Source organism: Lichenostomus cassidix, chromosome 2 (assembly GCF_008360975.1).
Source record: "Lichenostomus cassidix isolate B80296 chromosome 2, HeHo_3.0, whole genome shotgun sequence".
NCBI lineage: Eukaryota > Metazoa > Chordata > Aves > Passeriformes > Meliphagidae > Lichenostomus > Lichenostomus cassidix.
In genome coordinates this window covers 128,422,140-128,442,099 of record NC_139482.1, presented here as the reverse complement: position 1 = coordinate 128,442,099, position 19,960 = coordinate 128,422,140, and the positions used below count along the sequence as shown (strand labels likewise).

The window sequence follows — 19,960 nt, the reverse complement described above, 5'->3', positions numbered from 1 at the left end:
TTAACCAGATAACCTGCTGCCCACTCTGTCTGCCTACCAAAATCAATTTCCCAGCTGCATAAGGTCATGGTAGCACAACAATAAGCAGGGGGAATGGATCCAGAAACACCTTCTGCCACAGAAGATTGCAATAGTCTGCCCTGGGTTGTGCTGGGACTTTCAACACACCCCTGTAGAAGGCTGCTTCTGAGTAAAGAGAAGCATTCAGCAATGCATCTTGGTGCCCTGAATAACCTGAGATCATTACAAACATCTAAAAAAGCCACCTGCATGGATGACATTCATGCCTTCAGGCACAACAGGCAGATCTTCTCTCCCACCACTGAACTGTGTTTTAAACAAGCAAAAGGAAAAACTATACTCAAACTGATCTCTGCAGCAAGCTTGCACAATGCTGTAGTAACAAGCCCTCATAGAAATACAAATGTTTTGCTAGTTCACAGAGGAACAGTCAGAAGATGACAGTAAGGTCTGCTACCTGAAAGTTAGGTCATTGAATATATTAAGCAAACAAAAGGAAGAAGTCTCCACGAGCCTCCATGGCAGCATTTTGTATGGTGGGTTGAGTAAAATTTGGACGCTGCTACCAGCAACAATATTTTAACAACTTTGAAGAAAGGTAGGGTTTGGTTTTAGTTTTTTTGTTTAATTTAAATAATTTTATTATCCTGATTTCCAGCTAGCTATTGATCAGAGCATTACCATTCTGCTGCTTTTCAGACATCATGGCAGTTTTACTAATTAAAACCGACAAATGAAAGGATAATGACAGCCTTTGGAGGCATGCAACAATTAGTCTTCCCTGCTAATGCACTCCTCCTCCAATGAAATATAGTAGTAGTTAAAGGCATCCCTGCTGTTTTAATCCTTCGCAAGCAACATTAATTTAGAAAAGTGAATCATTAAGTGTCCCCTCAAACAATCATTCTGGTGACAAGTTTGTGCCATTAACTAAAGAGTTGAGGTTTATTTGACAAATTCATGATTGAGAGCAGCTCGACAAGAGCAAGGACAGGTAAAGAAAAGTCCCACATTCTGACACTTGATTTAAAACATTTTTACTCCATTTGCTGGACAGCAACTAAAAGCTACCAGTAGGCTTTTATATTCAGTGAGCCCTTCACTGCAGATGTGATTTCATGCAATCCAAGCTGACATACTTTGCATAAAAGTAATAATAAAAACAAAATTACAAGAGTTTAAAAGCTGTGGTCCAGAGTGTTGATATGATGCTGTGAGTACAACTAAAAGAGGTTTTGTTTCTGGCTGCTGCTGTTCTCCATCTGTGGCAGAGCTCCCAGGCTAAATACACATATGGTTGTTTCCTAACTCAGTTCTGTCAAGTGATGCTGGTTAGCCAGACACAGAGATATGTAAACAAAGCTGCTGGCAGCAGCTCTGAATGGTATCATTCCTAAGCCAGCCCACTTGTTCCTAAGTTTGCCAGCTTTAAACTCCCTGTAACTTAATAATGCTTCAATAGGGATCTGAGCAGTAATCAAGGTTAGAAAAAAGACTCACTTGTTTTCCATTATGGTCATTATGGAGAATCTGATCCATCACAGAGAACAAGTAAGACTTTTTTCTAACCTTGATTATTGCTCAGATTGGTCATTTTACTTTTATCCACACATACTTCTGCATGTATACATACATAAATATTAATGCTGTATGTATGTTGTACATGTATCTACTCTTACAAGTTGATTAGTGTATAATGAGAAAACCCATACCTAATCGACAGCAGGAAGAGACAAGCAGGCAGATGAGAACACTAAGACATTACCCTGTATTTCCTTGTGCAGCAACTGTCAGAATCATACCTTTGTCACATAACAAAACCTTTTAACTCCAACCACTCCAATGCAGAGAACTGTACACACACTGGCACAACAGGGAGATAACCCAAACTCAGCCACTATTAGACAAATACATTGGAACAGATTCACGCTCTAAAGCGGTACCTGTGTCTGGCAAGACAAAGACGTGAACAAACAAGTTCACCTACCCACCTTGGTTCAACAGCACGAGAATTTACCATAGGACACAGAACACAAGAACACTCTTCCAGTTATTTTGAGTTCAAGGACTTCCTGAGCCAGGTGTGGTTTCTGTATATTCACTAACTCACAATGAATTTCCTGCCATGGACTTTATCCAGTTTGTTTGAACCAACATCAGTTTTCAGTTTCCATATCATGTTTTGACTATGAGTCCTACAATTAAGAATCTCCTCTTTGCACAATGTTATTTAAAATATTGTTAGAAAAAGCCAAAAGTATAAATGTATTACTACATGTATGGATATTGACAGATACTTTTGAAGCTTCAAAGACACTGCTTAAAAGTGATAAAAATTACATTAAACACAATAAATACAATAAGATTCAACTATAGCAATAACTTTCAAGTTTGTACATGGTAAAATTTTCTATAGGATATATTATTAATTACCCAGTAGTGCAGATACTCATTATTTCCAATGTCCATACAGCATGTATTACACCTAGGATTAGATAAAGGAAAACTCCTCCCTCCCAGGAATGCTATTGCTCTTTCTTAAAAGCCTGGGACTAGACAGAGAGCAAGACCACTGATTTACTGTCAGAACATGTTGCCAGATATAATTACAAGCTAAACAGAGATATCAAAGACTAACAGATCCCGAATAACTTGCTCTTCCTCCTTTTCATTAGGAGTTCACTAAAGCTATTTTAATAGCTTAGAAGGCATCCATTTCTTTACACCATTGGGTTTCATCACCAAAGCCACAAGAGCATTAAGACAAGTCTGAGTGTTTCAGGATTTGTGATAGATGCTGAAGACCAAAACAGCGTCTCACTCTCTTCCACCATCTAAGTTGATTACAGTGTGGAAAATGGAGTAGGACTATTATAAAGCAACTTGACCTTGCAAAACACAAGTGGTAGAAGCTTTTGGCAGCAGGTCAAAGAAACTTGCCTTATATCTATAAATATTCAGTAGATAGATTTATGAACCATTGTCTGATCATCACTTACCAGCTCTGTATTGCTTTTCCATGTACATGCTTTTAAATGCAGCACTTAGTACAGAGGATACCCCCTTCTTTCCTGCTGCACATACTTAACTTTTTAATTAAACTTCAGAACCAGAAGCCTACATTTTAAAGAGTTCCAATTGCTACTTCAGATGGACCCAATTATTTTTTTGCATCCTGGACAAAGCACAGGAACTTGCCTGAAAAGCAGTAAGAATTTTTTAGAGAAAAAAAAAAAAAAACCAACAAAAAACCAAAATATCAGCTACAAAGGATCAACTACATCACTCTTGGAATATATACAAATTGTCTGTAGATCAAAATTTACTCTGGATGGAAAAGCAATACCTAAACACCAAATCTCACAACAAAGAAAGAAGCCAGCTTGACTCCAGAAACTTTTTGTTTTCTTTAAAAAGGAAATAATTACATGTATTTGTAATTGGCACAGAAGCTATGTAATAATGGTTTCTTAAGAACAGTGAACAACTGCCTGGCAGACAAGAATACAAAAAGTATATTTTGGGATTTGGGATTGATCAGTCTGTAACCAACATACATGCCCACAGCCCAAGAAGCCAGTGATGGGATTCAAGTGGAATCTCATTCAGAAAGATCTCTAGAGCCTGATGCTTAGCCAGCAGGAGCCAGTCTATTCTTATTTTAAGTAGTAAAACGTGTCAGTCAGTACAGACTATTACTGCTACTATGTTTTCATGAAATATAGAACTGCTATTGAGAAACTTGTTTTTGTTTATTGCCAGTGCAAGTTCGGAATTTTATTTTTCTTAATCTTACATTAACATGGCTGAGTTTGGTAACATTATCATAACCATAAAACACATATTGAAGGCATTATGGAAAATAACTCATGAGTGAAGGAAACAATTTAATAAAAAACCACAACAGGCAGTTCACAGACATACAGGTTTAGTGTAAAGTAATGAGAAAACCTTTGTTATCTTACAGGTATTGAAGAGTTCATATTGCTTAACAACTTAAGCAGCTATTTCATCCCTGCTCCAGAGATAGAAACTTGAGTTCTTTAGCAGATTTCCTAACAGATGAGAAATGGTTTATGGCTTAAATGGAACATGGCTCTTTCCAAAGCCTCATGACTGCAGAAGGCAACTAGAATCCAGAGATTTTTTTTCTGTAGAAGATAACTAATATATCCATAAGAACCAAAAGCCCTTTGTGAGAGGTGTTTGAGGTCAGGAAGAATATATGCCTCTATGTGCTTTACATATATGTTCAGTGCGTATATGCTTCAATGCAATACTTATTTACAGAAGTAAACTGTTTTCACCATAATGGTCAAAGTTACTTTGTTACAAAAACAAAGATGCAGAATTTCAGAAGTTAAGGCAGACCCCAGTCCACCCATTCTAAATAGGGGCCAAGGGCTTCTTTATGGATAGGGGGAGGAGTACTGCACACATCAATTCTAACTGAGGGCATAACAAAGCAAACAATAAGCTTAAGGGGAATGTTCAGTGGAAAAAAAAAATTTAAAAAAAAAAAAAAATCGCACTTAAATACGTGACCTAGGTAAAAAAAAAGGAAAAAAAAAAAACATACACACTAACCAACCCCCCCCCTTCCCCACAAACATTGCTACCTGCAGTACTCTAAAACTTGGAAAATCCCTAGTTTTCCTGAAATTGTTTCCCTGAACAAGATACTGAACAGGCTGTCTCGGTTTCACAAGTCTTTAGCAGAGCAGGCAATGTTCTTTTGTGAGCTTTGTGCATTGGCTGGGGACAGTAAAAAGGAAAAAAAAAAGAGGGAAAAAAGAAAAGGAAAAGAAAAAAAATAGGGGGAAAAAAAAAGAAGACTTCTTTGTTGATGCTTGGGCTCTCCTCTGCTTTACCTGGGGTAATATGCTGTGTAGTTCATGAAGAGCTGAGTCCCTGCAGGGTAGTAGGCTGTGGAGGGCTGGAGTGTTCGTGGGTTCAGAAGCATGGATGGCTGATACAGAGCAGCTTCTGTTGGCACAACTGCAGCAGGAGCTGGAAAGGAGTAGGCAGGGGGTGAAAGGCCTACAGGGAACAAATGGAAAATACATTAGGACCTCTGAAATTCCAGAGCTAATGAAGACCATACACACAAAACTCCACATTATGTCAAGAACCTTCACAAGCTTCTCCTTGTTCAACACAGAAAATATATCTGAGCCACCAATGTGAGTTTGACCACCAACTGTTATGCCCAGCCCCTAGTCAAAAATAAAGACAAAAATGTTTAAAAAAAAAAACAAACAAAACCATCTCTTGCTCTGGGAATAGGGTCTCTCTGATACATAGGTCAGTTTCGCTTGTCTAGGCTCAGATTTTAATGAAGTCTGCATTCAAGAACAATGAGACTTCTCTATGATAAGAAAACTTCCTTGGATAAAGATCTGTCTAACAATCAACAAAAGAGAGGACACTTTCATCCTGGTATTCCTTATCCCTTAATTAATCAACAGCAGAGTAAGAAAAGTAATGGCTTTGCAGCTTGAAGTGTTAACAGTACATTAAAAAACCCCCAGAAATGTACTTTGTGCTGTTTTGACAATATATTAGACCCTAAATGAATTCTCACTGATGAGAGTTCACCCTCCTCCTCTGCCATTCTCTTCCTTTGCTTTTCTCTTCTCCTCGCCAGTGTCATAGAAGTGAACATCAAACTTGGATAAAGTAAGCCTTTAATTTTGATACTCAGTTACAGTCAGCATCTCATTGTATCTTGAAATGGGGCAATGACATGGCCAAAAGTCCTTATCTGAGGAATACATCACAGGCATTTGTAGCTGCAAATGCAAACACTGACACTTATGTGTTTCCAAAGTTGGTGACTCTGTCCAAGAACCTAGGAGCTCCCAGAAGATTCCAACCCATCTGGAACAGCCATCACATATAGGACTATCTACTGCTGACCCCTGCTCAAGATACTTTCAATGAAGGAAAAAACTCACAAGGATTAGCTGAAGGTCTACTTACACTCAGAAGAAACCACTCCCAGGATGTTTGCTGCTGTATTGGCAGCTTTGACTAGCATGTAGAGGACATTTCTTTAAAAGTCCACCACCAAAAAATGTCCACTTGCAAAGAGAGGCACAGAGAGAGCTCCTACTTGAATACCTTGCCATTTATGATTTTGGAAGCAAAGGATTATTTTTCCCATAGGCTCAGATTTATGTGGCACATATGCTTAGTAAGTTAGCTTTTAAGTTCTTAAAGCATTTCTCCCAAAAGTTTGCATAGAAGTCAGTGTTGATCCTAGTAGCTCTGAGAATCAAAATTTAAAAGAAAACACAGAATCCCCAATTCTCTGAGGCAGAAGCCATGTGTATTTCACTTCCACAAAGGCAACCTCAGTTCTGTATGAACAACAACAAGCAAAGGAAGAGCTCAGTCAGTTGCAGGTCAAAATGTAGAACACGTGATTAAGTCTCAAACAGGAGCATTACCTATGGTTTCTTAAATTAAGCTTTGGAAGTGAAAAGGGAAGGTCTTTTACTTAACATGTTGACCATAATGAAAAAATATTAGTACAGATCAGTTTAGATGCAAAACAGTTCTTTAAGGTCTAGGCAGGACTTAGAAATTACTTTTCAGAATCATCATTCACCCCAACCAATTAAATTTCAGGGAGGGGAGGGAAAATTTGCCACTGGAAAAGCAAAAGTAATTCTTCAGTCATAATAATCCACAACCAAAGGGAAAAATAATGATTGCAAGCTGCTGGTGATTTAAGACAAAGGACCTTGTAACACCCCCATCTGACAACCCTTTCCAAGAACCAGGATCAGAGTCAACAAAGCAGCTCCATTACATACCCGCACACAGTGTAGAGTAGACAGTAGTGGCAAGACCCAAGCAAAACTTACATGGTAACTTACATGGTGGTGGGGACAAGCCATTTCGATTTAAAGTGCCCCCCATTAACACAAAGTTCATCTCTTCAGCAGAACATTGAAAGACTTCAACATATCTGTCCTTCATAGTCTTCTTATGACACTTCTGTGCAGCCAGGAAAGCTCGATCTGCAGATTTCATCTGAATAAAAGCATCTCCCGATGGACGTCCCTACAAACAAGGCAGACAAAAACGAAATGTTTCTATAGGTTCCATGAAGGAGAAGCACAGCAATAATCTGTGCTGTTAAAAGCAGTCTCTTCAGTCATAAATACAGCCATCTCCAAAGCCAAGTACAGTCAGTCATGCTGAGCACCCATCAGCACATTTAAGCTCTCCTCTCCAAAGTTTTTCCCACTTTTGATAACTTGATTTTATTTATTCACCTGTTCTGATTAAGCCACATTGTAAGTTATTGCTTCTATATTAAAAAAAGGGCTCCTATGCAAGAGACTGTATTTCAGGAGTACTTGGGTACTTTGAGACCTTCAGAATTGGAAGATCTAGTCCCCACTTATTACCAATGATTTTTAAAATTCAAGGACAAATACAGTCACAGGCTCATTGTTCATTTGTTTTAAATTTTATCTTCTGAAGACCAATATCAGCTGGGATGTTTCAGTACAGTACTAACTAGCCTAAGGCTTGGTATGAGCTTACAGAGAAAAAAAAAAAAAAAGACATTTTTATATCTGTAAATGAGTGGGATATACCACTGGGAGGAGTAATTTTATCCACATGCAGTTGCTGACTTGAAGTAGCAAAAACTAGAGAGAGATCTGAAGCTGGTTCTAACAAACTCTGGGCCAGTTCTTATTTTGGAGGGGACAACAACTTGATTAGCATCCTTTACACAGCTGTTCATGGTTAGAGGGCTGAAATCTGTGAACATGGAGAAATAAAAATCTAGTGGTCAGGCAAAAGCAGTATCTGGGGAGAAAAAACAAAAATTGGACAGCCCTCAGGGTTATATGCACACACCAATTTCTTCATCTAGGTGCTTTCATTAGGGCAGTCAAGGGCTGATACTACTGTAAATCATTACTTGTGCTTTAATATCTGTGCCTTTTCACAGTCTCTCCCAGCATTGCACATTTGTTACAGTTTTTCAGACTTGGTTAGGTCAAGTCCTCACAGGCAGAAGAATGTCTTTAGGTGATACCTATAGTCTCTTCATCCCCATAGTCCTGAAGCACAGAAGTCCTACTTCAGGACCAGGAAGTACTTTTTAGTTTTGCTTGATATGAAGCCTAAGCTGAAACAATTTTAGAACCATCGTTTTTATACAGCAATAATGTGTTTGTTCAATTGAACCACGCAGAGCATCTCCATAGAGTTAAAGGAGCTGCCGACTCCTCCTCCAAAGATAAAGATCACAAGAATGCACAATCCTTTGTCTAAAAGGTTTTGGTAGAAACTGCTTCTAGAAAACAATGGCAAAGATGTGACCCTTCATACACATCAACGAGCTGTTAATCTTGGTGCTTTGCTATGACTTTTTAAAGAAAGCAGCAACATAGGAAACCCAAAGCTTCAGCTTCTGACTTATGACATAGGATTTCCTGTCTCTAGCAGGCTGCAGTCACATTTGTCCTCAAATATGCTAGCAGCACATTGCTCAGCAAGGCAGGGACAACCACTCCTTTGAGAGCTAACATTGCCCACACTTGTGTTTTAAAGGCACTCCTCTCCTGGTACGAGAGGAATCATGCATGCCATTGAGCAAGACTCTTCAGTTCAAGCCTCCTACAGGTGAGGATCATGGCTGCTGTTCCAGGAGCACCAACCCCTCCAAGACTATGGTTTAGTTTTCAGCATGTGGGTCTCCGTGAAAGAAACCACTCCACAGCAAATGCAGCAGCTACCACAGCAGGATTCAAGTCATCTATTGCCAGTACGCTTTTAGAAAAGAGCTGGAGGCCTATTAATACCATTAGTGCAAATCCTAATGATGCTTCCCTATTGATATAATCAGGATTGTATTCACATATACAGGCATTTGACAGAGTGCTTAGAAATGTGTCTCCTACCAACCTGGTGATTCAGTACCATGTGAACTCCATGGGTCCGAATATCTGTAGAAAACTCTCCCAGGAACTCCAGAATGTCCTCTATAGTAGCAGCATAGGGAAGACCACGCAAACGTATGCAGTCTCTGATGTTAGTGGGAGGCACGAATTGTTGAGGTAATACTGGAAGAATTGGAGGTGTTGGGAGAGGAATGAGAGGTGTGGAAGAGTATCTGTTCAGCACCTGTGCAAAACAAAGATTACAAAAGCCTCTTAAGACATACTGTTCAGGTCTAGCTTCAAAGTCCTGCCACCCTCTGCTAGATAGCCTGTGCTGGCAGAGACCTGCACTTCAAGACAATTTGTACAACTCTTCAGACATTACACTAAAGAGGACAACTACATCAGAAGGCTTTCTTTTGTATGACTAAAATGACTAAAGATAAATCCTTTAGATCAAGACCTGTTGGTAAACACTCCTTCTGAATAGATCATCATTGGACTTAGTAAAACCCAGAATATGTAGAGTAAAACACTAAAATCACATCAAAATTTTGCAAAGCTATTGGAAGCCAAAACCCCAAAGGCTTGTATATGGTTGAGAACATCCCTATGCCATGAGATCTTACATTTCAAGGGAGCAAAGTCTCACAGAATTCAGACAATACTTATTCCAGCAAGAGTCAAGAGTGCTAAAAGACAAAAGAAGCTTTCCAGTCACAGCCAAGCATTATTTGCTTCCTCTACTGCCAGTGTAGAAGTTTGGACTACAAGAAGCCAATGTTTGAAAGGCTTGCACCCACCTGCTGAACTTCTGCTGCAGTGCTCCTGAAGAGTTCAATGTACCTTTTTCCCAGCAAATCCTTGTGCTTTTTCAGTGCATTTTGTGCATATTCCTCACAAGCAAACAAGACAAAGGCATCCCCTGTTGGCCTGCTGTCAGGGTAAGTGACAAACAGGATTCCCTCCTTTCCTCCTGTTACAGGGCAGTGCTGGCCAAAGAAAGTTAGCACTTCTTCTGTCGTTACATTGAAAGGAAGACCTCTCATCCTGACAATCACTTGGTTTTCTTTCGACAAGAACTGTGCAACCTCATTGGAAGTACCTTTAACAAGAAAAAGTACAGAAGCACATAAGCCTGGGCAACCATGTAAAATCATGAGCATAGCTACATCCTCTCCGCAGGCAATTCTTGCGTAGGTAGAACAATATTTGCCTCTAAAGTCAGGAAAGATATTACTTTATATAGAGATAATATTACTCCATCATTTAGAGGAGATTAATCTTTATTAAAAGGAAAAATAGGAAGTACTTGCAATGTTCAAAGCCCAAAGAAAGCATAGTCTGTCCATCTCTCGTGTAAGCAGTACTGTGCCCCTTGCCTTTCCAAGTTTGGGATACCTTTGACATGCTCTGGAGCCATAATATATGGTAACCAGATCATTGTGCTGGGAAAGACAGTTGGAAGGGTATGTTGAAAACAGCTCAGGAATTTCATCCTATCCTGACAGAACTGTCAAAGTCTGCCAATTCTACTTTCAGTACCTTCAGAAGGCCAATGACGCTCATAACAGTACCCTAATTCTAAGATATTCGGTTAGCAGCTACCTTTATCTTTTGCTTATGGCTCTCTTATTCTGCAAAGTTTGGTTGCACCAGGCATGTACCATTCTTCACTAATGTCACTGTGCAATGTCTTTACTTTGAATGGTGTAACTACTACCAAGCCTATCAGTTATCTATGTAATTGACAGCTTAACAGCCTCTCCCACTCAGAAGCCTCAACTTCAGATATCCAGTTAGTCACTTAAAAACCCCAACCCAAATCTGTCAGGGAGCTAAGACCTTAAAGTAGTATTGCAGATAAAACAGCTTATTGGTTAATTCAAATTCTTGCAGACAAAGGGGTGGAAATGAGATCAAGAGGGAATTTGAAGTGCAAATTTTGCAGCCTTTCAATAATCAGTAAATATTTCAAGATTCCCCTTAAATAAGCAATTCTCCTAAATCTTCCCAATTAAGTTTGAGGCAAAGATTTTATTTGAAGAAAATCAGTTCCATAAGTCCCTTGTATTTACACTGTGATCTCTGTTTCTTTTTATGTGCAAGCCTCCACAGAAGCAGCAGTTATATTGTTTTGAAAAACTACTGTGGTTCCATTTATTCAGCAATCAGTAACATTCAGATTCCCACTATTACAAAGATGACCAAACAAGTAAGTTCATATGCAGGACCACTTTACCCAATCAAATCCTGATTGACAGGCCCCTTGAAAATGGCAAGTGAGAAGAGAGAGGTAGACAGATAAATCATGGAATATGTTGGACTGCTGTTAGCAGAATGCATAGTAATCAATACACCAGCCAGCTACTTGTTCAAAACCAGAAAAATGGGCCACATTCAACAGGAGCAGTTTACAGCCAAAAGTTAGAGATGCTGATGGGACAAACCATCCCTTTTCATCCCCTAAAAATTACCTCCTGCAATTTTAAGGAAGTCTTCACCTGTTGCCTTGTATACCTAAATGAAAAAAAAAGAACACGTGATTGGCATATCATTTGCATTCCTTTTGAGAAGAGGACTTCAAAGCCCATCATGTCACTCACCTCTATGTATCGATTGCCCATGTGATGCTTGTGCCTTTGTAGTGCTAGATCTCTATGCTCTTCACTTACGAACCTCACAAGAGCCTCCCCATTCCTCCTGCCTTGGGCATTGAGACAGAGTGCAGCACCTCCTCTGCAAGATTTAAATCAAGAGATGAAACTTCATCACCTAAGCAGCTGGGGAGCTACAAATGTACAAGTAAATTCTTGGCTACTAACTTGGCAATGTTTAGACCTTTGAAGAATCTCGCTATGTCCTGGTCAGATGACTGCCACGGCAATCCTCTTGCTCGGATAACAGCATTGTCATCCACAAGTTCCATCTTGCTGCTGCAGGCACAGAAAGAGGGAGTAATGCAAAGACATCTGCCCATAGTATCTGCCACACACCCCCCTGTCTGCTTGTCGTTCACACTCCAGGAACAGGCTTCTGGACCTGCTCCATGTCTGCTGGATGGCATTGCCAAGGCAGTGAGGCCCAAGTACCACCACCATCCAAACACACACAACAATTGAAAGTGACTGTAAAAGTCTCTCCAAGGGAAAGTTCGTTTTGTTAAGCTGCCCCTTTCCAGGTTCCCCTTTCCTGCTTTTACCACATTTGCTCTTTGAGCTGTCATCTCTTTAATCATATTCCCAATTTACTTCCCTCTCCTGACATCATTTGTGCTTCTCCATTATCTGAAGAGGGTAACTGGTATAAAAATCAAATACTTGCTGTTCTAATCTAGCTAGGTAGAAGTTGAAGCAGAGCAATTAGATGTAAAAGAGATTAGTGCTTATTATTTCTACTGTGACAGTGTATAAGAACCAGTCACAAGCCAAGACCAAATCTGTTCAGGGCTGTACTCAGCACACACAGGACTCTGGCCCAAAGAGTTGAGCCTTAGCATTGCTGGTTCAGGCCACCACTGTGCTGCTAGAGAGTAATACAGCTAAAGGCTACATTGGCTGCTTAGCATGGGAATAGCTTAGCCACAGAAAGCCAGGTTTAATTGGTCATTACTGCAGTCTCTTTTGTTCTCTTACTTCTTGAAAGTGTCAAGTACAACAAAACGCTCACAGCTACCCAAGCCTGCCTTTCTGGCTATTGCATGAACAGCTTTTTTTTTTTCCCCCTCACAGAAGAGCTTATGTGATTGATTAAGCAGATGAAGTGTTGTTCAGTAGTAGAGGACTCCCTCATACAAAAGGGCTGTGGTATGCCTGGAGGGTCATGTTTCTCACTCACATTTTAATTTCTCAGGTGGCCTTTCTGAAACTGTCTGTCTCAAACTGTTTCCCCTTGCCTCCTAGTTCTGTACTTCTTATTATCTCAAATAAAATGAGAATCTTCCACCTCATCCCAGAATTTTGTTGGTGAAAAGGCAAAAGCTTAGACCAATGCTGAATATAGCCCCTAAGCTAATTTCTCTGAATACTTTCTGCCAATGTTGTGTTTTTTCTTACTTCTTTTGACTCAGAAGTATAATCTACCATTATGACAGATCCTTAATCAGAAACAAGGAAGTAAGTATTTGTGCAATATGGGAACATAAATAAGGTCAGTTTAACACTAATATCTTGTGATATTGCAGAGGGATCATCAAGAAAACCACTTAGAAAAATCCATATTTATACATAGAAAAAGCACTCTTACATTAAAGAAAAAAAAACAACCACCAAAGGAACAAAGCAGTCATCAAAAGCAGATAAAGCTTTATGTTTAAAATATATTTGGGAATAAGAATCACCATAGCCTAAACAATTGAGTAGTAGCACAGTATCTCTGGCACACTATCATTATGAAAGTGTTTCTTCCCTACTAAAAAAAAATTATGTATATGCAGTACCTGTGTAGTAAATTGCAGGAAAAGTACAAGAGTTAGTAACTAATGGGGTTATTTCTGAAACACTGCTTACATTCTTTGTTAATAGCACAGCACATTTAGCACCCATTATAAGCACTTATTAGCAGAACACAGAAGTGTCAGTAGCTAACAGGCAACACTGAAGCCTAATAAGAAAACTGGCTTGCGTCTGATCATAGATTGTCTGCTCCCTTTCCCCTTCGAAGGATTTAATTGATTCCCATAGCAGTAGGAAAGTAAATAAAAATAATGGTAATAGCTATTTGCAAATTAGGAGTATAGAGAAGTACAGCTTATCTAAACAGTAACTTTAAACAAAAAGTGGTGGGGGTTGTAGCATGTGCAGCAAGTGGGAGGAAGTACTTACCAAGGCCCACTTTCAAATTTGTAGTTCACTCTTTCTGGATCTGAAAATCTGTGATCTATGAAATACAGCACAAGTTATTTTCTATTTTGTCAGCATACAGGACAGGCAGCAAAACCAAAGAAGGAGCAGAGAAAACTCATTCATCATAATCACTTACTGTATGGTTCAGATATTAATGTTAAAATAATATTCCCCATGTCTTCAACTTGAGAGGCTCCATAGGGAAACGCTGGACTGTTCTTGTCAAGATTTAAATCTTTATGCTGGAGTTAAGTCAATCAAACCGATTTTTAATTGGTTTCTTTCTAGAGCAATAGACTTTCATGTTATCCTTGATGGTATGTCACTTCTCTGGGGAAGATTTAATCCATTTTCCTGCTGGGATAATTTAGCTGCTCTGCCTTGGCCTCTAGCTACTGCCACCTGTGGGAGTGTAAGGTCACTCCAGAAAGTGTCTGGGGAACATGAGACCCCCATAATAAGGACATATATTTAATATGTCCATTAATTATGTATGTTTGATAGATACACTTCTGCATGTGGAAGAGACTGGAGCCCTGTCCTCTTTAATCTTCAGGGGAAGATTTGGGTAAAGAGAATATATGAACAATCAACTAAAAGCTCCAGAAATAGAGGGATATACCGCATGCTTTTTGCACAAGTAAATGCCAAAGTAAAATAAGTATCTTACCACTTCAACAAAATTCATAAATGACACCTTGTCTAAACCTTGCCTATTAGAAGTTATAACCCAAATTTTGTGCCAAGTTTGTTGCACAGAAGCATTTTAAGAATCTGATTAGAGTCCACCACTTGTGTGTTTTGTCAAGAGGGAAAACAGAGCCCCACAAAACCCATAGCTTCAATGGGAAGGATTTTGGAAATGACTGCACTAGTGAGCAAGAAGTGTCCTGTCCTAGAAAGACAGGCCATAAAAAGACCAACACCCATCCCCCCATTCATAAAGGGAGGCTGATTTAAGTTGCACATACCATCTTTCTTCAGAAAAATTTAAGAAGGGTTTACTATGGTATCTCCTGCTATCCATCATATTTGCCCCTCTCCAACACCAGGCTACAGGACTGTAAGATTACTTGCAACTTTACTCCATTATTTATGAAGCAAATTTTTTAAAAAGTCTTTTTCACTCACTTTCTTTGAGAACTGAAGAGAAAAAAAAATTAAAAAAAAAATCAAGATATAAGGAAATCTGAGAATAAGAGTTGCATTTTTTACTTGCCTTATTTTGCATCAAGACTTCAGAGCAAAAAAAGAGATTCTTATACAAGACCCATCCTGACATGGAGTTACATTAACACAACACATTGAAAACAGTCAAGTGCACCAATTATTTGTCCACATCCCCCCCCGACTAGATTAAACACATTTCAAATGCTCCAGAGCCTGCATTTTGATGCTCAAAAGTTGCTTTACAGTCCAAGATAGATTTCCTCTTTTAAGAGGAAACCTGCTTTCTCCATCTAGAGCTGAGCAACATTTGAATTGTCAGATGCCTGCATGAGCTGCAGGGAAGAGAACAATTTCTGTTAGAAAAAAACACCCCACAGCAGCTTTGTTGTATCATCTTATCAACAGGTGAGCCAGCACAAATTTCTTTGTGAGATAAAGTCCTCCCTATTATTCATAGGAAGACTGCAAGTCAGTTCTACAAAACAGATTTTTAAAAAAAATTTTAACAGTGGTCTTGCTGCAAGACGAAAAATAACTTCAACTGAATGAATGCATTCCTCTTCCATAGCAAGGAAAGGAAAGCTGCTGTACCAACACAACACACTTGAGGCTAATTTGATTTTGAGGCTTTGTTGGTTTTAAGTGTGCACTGGAGTATGGAATGTGAGAGGATGATGCTTAGTCTTAGAAGAACATTTGAAGCTTAAGTGAATTATCATAGTTTAAAAACTAGAATACTTAAACAAGTGATTCCTCCCCTCCAGCTGCTTGACTATAAATAGTTTGCTAGTCATTGCCTTTACCCACCCCCCCTCCTGGTACCTTCTTTGGTGTAAAGTACTGAAAGCATTAAATAGTTTTCTTAAAAACCAAGCCAAAAATCCTGAGCAACACTATAGCATGGTTTAAGAGATTACGATTATTTACAATAACAAAAAAATTCCTCATTGCAGTCTCTCTTCCTAAACTTTAAACCTCAAGTGCACCTGCTTCTCTGCCCCCAAGAAAGGGGGGTTTAGAAGAAAAATAACCCACAAACAGACTCCCTCACAGAGAGGGTGCCTAAGCAGCACCACACAGATGTTTCTGGGCACCTTGTGTGCCAGAGCAGAGCAGGCTTCTCCTTTTCCTGACACCGTTCCCCCTGTGGACTCTAGCAGCTCTGCACTGAGCTTGTGCAAAGCCTCTGCTGTTCATACAGGGAACCAGAAGCTGCCGATGGTGCAGGTGTTAGAACCCTGGTTTTGCCTAATCAATTTTTATGAAGATTTTTGAAATTTGTTTCCTCTGTCAAAAATAAAGAGAAATTGGGCAGCAGTTACAATAGCTATTCCAGCAGGAGACATGCATACACATGTGCTTGGCTGTTTGACTGTGCTGTCAGAACTGAAAAGACATTTCAATATTTCCTTTGTACAGAGCCAAAGATCCCTACAAGTGATCAGCACTCAGAGAAGGGAATGCAGCAGTGTGAAAGGGCTGGGAATTTGAAGAGAGGCTATCAAACAAGGAGAACAAACAACTACTCCGCCCCACAATAATTTTCTTCAGTGAAAATGCTTTCTGAAGACACTGATCCACAGGAGAAGTAGTTCCTAAAAATGCTCTAGTGCCAACAGAAACTGGTATCAATTGTCAAACACAGGGAGTCAGTTGTGCCAAACTCTAGAGTTATATAAACACAGTGGAGGGGAGGAAGAAAGTAATCAACATTATTGCAGGCACAGCCTCACACCTTCACCTCTGATCAGTTAGAAGCACAGCTCTTAGGCAATATTGGAGAAGAAAATTGATCATGTTCTGCACATGTAAAGAGCATGTTAATATTACTAAGTGAAAAATCTGTGTTCTAATGAACAAGATGGACTACACAGAGGTACACGCCTATGGACAGGCGCACTAGAAATTACAGTACTTGGGGAAAAAAGATTAATGAAATAGTCTATAAAACCCACCCCTTTTTCTGTGAAGGAATAGGAGACCACACGTCTCTGTACATTTATATTTAAAGGAAGCCTCCCCTGGGCAATTGGAGAAAGACAATTACAGTGGATAATCCAAGTTCACATTTAAAGAAGTGTTAGAAACCAGACCTGGCTGTCAAAAGCTACTATATGCAGTAGCATCCACATGTGGATGAAGCAACAAGCAAAACAGAGTCCCAAATGACAAGGCAAAGTGGAAAACAAGGAACTACTTAATCTTGGTAAAGCTATGGTACCACTTCCTGCAACACTCAGCAAGTTAAGGGAACAGGAAGGGAGGCATATTCTTATATTAGCATGGCCTCCCTAACATGGAAGAAATTTCTAAATCATTTCCTCAGTCACAACCTCAGTCACTGCCAGTGCCCTCCAAGACTTATGTCTTCCTGCTGTCTCTTCACTCCTTTCTTATTGAACAACTAATTTAACTTGAGATGACATGAAACAGCATTGCAATTGTGCTCTGCACTGATCCTTTCCCCTTCGCTCTGTTTCTTATTTAAGTGCCTTTAGACAGATTATTTCTTTCTACATAATGCTTTGCATAAAGGTAATATACTATTACTCAGCTATCACAGGAACTACAAATAGCAATATCCAAGATTCAGAGCTAACACCCAACTATGGGCTTTTTATTGCCAGAGTTAAGCACTATTGGTTATAATTGTGCTCCACATTATTGATTCCAAGACACCCAGGTAAAAAACCAAAATAAACCAAACAATAAAACCCCAAAAAAGCCAGTTTCAGTACTACAATATCCAGCACATTAAACAACCTGTTCTGGAGTGCCCTATAGTTTCTACTGACAGCATTGGCAGATACTTCTAGTAAGAAGTTATCCTCACAAATCCAGTTCATAAGTGAGTAGAGCAAACCAAGTACTGGAGGAAGCAAGAGCTATTTGCCATTTAATGGCTTCTGCACACCCAATCTCGAGGCAAAGGATGAGTCTTCTGCAAACCTAATACGAATAGTCATGCAAGCTTTATTCACTCCACCCTGAAGGCACTCACAGGGTGAAAACTGGCTCAGCAAGCTTTGCAAATCAAGAAGTGCAGCAAGTATGGGAGGTACAGAGGGTGCAAGAACAACCCTGCTCCTTTTGTATGCTTACACATTAAAAAAAAATATCGACAGACCCAAGTTCTTTTCTCTGCTGGAACATGATCACTTCTCTCAAGTTCTGGTACTCAAAATTTCTCATAATTGTCTTGCTGTCTTTACACTTACACAATTCTGACAAAGTCTGCCAAAAAACTGTCTCATAAACAAGAACTGTTTTGACACCATGAGTTAGGCAGCAGTAACACTCAGAGATAATTACAACTAGTCTCAGTTCTGCTTTGGTCCCTTGAATTTCATAGCATTTTAAACATTGCTTTACCTTGATCTAAAAGAAATCAGTGGCTTTTTGTACATGAAATGCAGAACTTCTTGGGTGGGTTGGGAGTTAAGATTTGTAAAGCTTTCACCCGAGCTCTTGGGTTTGGCATTGCTGTACACAAATTTCAAGTAGCCTCCTGAGAGATTAAGTCCACAAAGTACTTTCTAAAGGAAGAATAACCCAGCCAGCTACTCAGTCTATCATCTCAATGCTCTTTTTCTTGCCTTGTCTGCAAGAAATACATGGCCCAGCACCAACTATCCAGTGTGCTCTATACTGAAATACATATCTGGAACAACTGTGCAGTAGGAAGTAATCTCCCCTGACAGGTGGGAGCAGTAGTGTACATTTCCCATTTGCCTGTAACTTGTTTAATCAAAAGTGACCCTTCAAAACAAAAGCTTTTGAAGCCTTTAATAACTTAAATGACTGTAGATTAATACCCAGCTTTCTCCTAGCTATTTCATATCATAAAAGCTTCCTCTTACTGATCACAACCAACTCACACAAAGATAAATGGAGATGTAAGCACACAAAAGGATGTGCCCAAAAATCATTCTACTGCTTCTACCAGTCTGTAAATGCAGGTCACTTGCATATCTAACCAGTACCTTACTCCCATACTAAAACATTCTATCTGCACCAAATGCTAATATATCTGGCACAGTATAGTTTCTGTGGCAGAAATCATGGAAGATTCCCCTCATACACTCTCTTTAGCTATGGGGCTAAGGAGCTGCACTTTCTGCAAGAATGAATAGAATTTGGTCAGATTCTATGTGCTAATCTGCACCTTCATTTCAAGATACTGCACTTGTTGCTGATTTGTTTTTGTGGCCCCCACCCCAGCATATCCACACATGAAAAAAGAAAAACTAAACAACTCTGTATACAACTTCTGGAACCAGTCTTTAGACTCAGCACTGGCTTAAACAATCTTTTTATCCCAAGCATCACATCCATGTGCAATCTCCAAGTGCAATTATCCTGTACATCTTCTGACATGGAGATTTAGTTGATACATTTCAGCAAGGTGAGGAGAAAGTTATTATATTTGTCAATAAAAGAAAACAAAAAAATTGTTTTACCCTTCTTGGTCTTCACATCTTCTGCTCCCACACTCTCACACAACAACAGTGGAGAGACAGTTGATTTCAGCCACGTTTCATAAACATAGCAAGTTCACAAATAAGAGCCTCATCAATTACAAAACAAGACAAGCTAAGCCACAAAAATTTATATAAGACCAAAATGAAGTTAGGTTTATATACTTTAAGAAGCATATCTTGTCCAGAACTCAGACTTAAGCTGAATGCATTTGCATAGACTGACCAAGCTTCTAGGAACTTGGAGAAAGTATTAATAGCAACTGCCAAAACTACCCTCAGGTAGCATTGACTCTTTAGGGACTTCCTGACAGTCAGGTAACACAAGAAAGTCTGTTCCCCTCTCCCAGCAGGCAGGGAACACACAGTCCATCACTGTGCCTGAGCTGACCAGGTAGCTACAGTCCTAATACTTCGTCCACAGTGGAAAGACATACCCCAGACATTCTCCTAATGAGAAACCAAGGGCAACTCTCTGAAACGGCTGACATAGCTCATGGTCTTTAATTTCTCCAGATCATGTCAAAGCATTCCCCAA

At 39.5% G+C, this 19,960-nt stretch overlaps 1 protein-coding gene across 5 annotated transcripts in view; it reads right to left on the bottom strand.

Moving 5' to 3' along the window:
• Positions 1–19,960, bottom strand: part of ESRP1 (epithelial splicing regulatory protein 1) — a 36,460-nt gene that overhangs the window by 10,899 nt on the left and 5,601 nt on the right. For 4 of the 5 annotated variants that reach the window (XM_085053233.1, XM_085053234.1, XM_085053231.1 and 1 more), the window contains exons 5-13: positions 13,911–14,009; positions 13,754–13,808; positions 11,756–11,866; positions 11,537–11,669; positions 11,408–11,450; positions 9,734–10,035; positions 8,956–9,174; positions 6,894–7,092; positions 4,893–5,061 (exon numbers count right to left, since the gene is read on the bottom strand). In XM_085053233.1, the coding sequence (XP_084909359.1) occupies positions 4,893–5,061; positions 6,894–7,092; positions 8,956–9,174; positions 9,734–10,035; positions 11,408–11,450; positions 11,537–11,669; positions 11,756–11,866; positions 13,754–13,808; positions 13,911–14,009 (1,330 nt within the window). The remainder of the gene's footprint in view (positions 1–4,892; positions 5,062–6,893; positions 7,093–8,955; positions 9,175–9,733; positions 10,036–11,407; positions 11,451–11,536; positions 11,670–11,755; positions 11,867–13,753; positions 13,809–13,910; positions 14,010–19,960) is intronic. The other variant, XM_085053232.1, reaches the window with a different exon arrangement.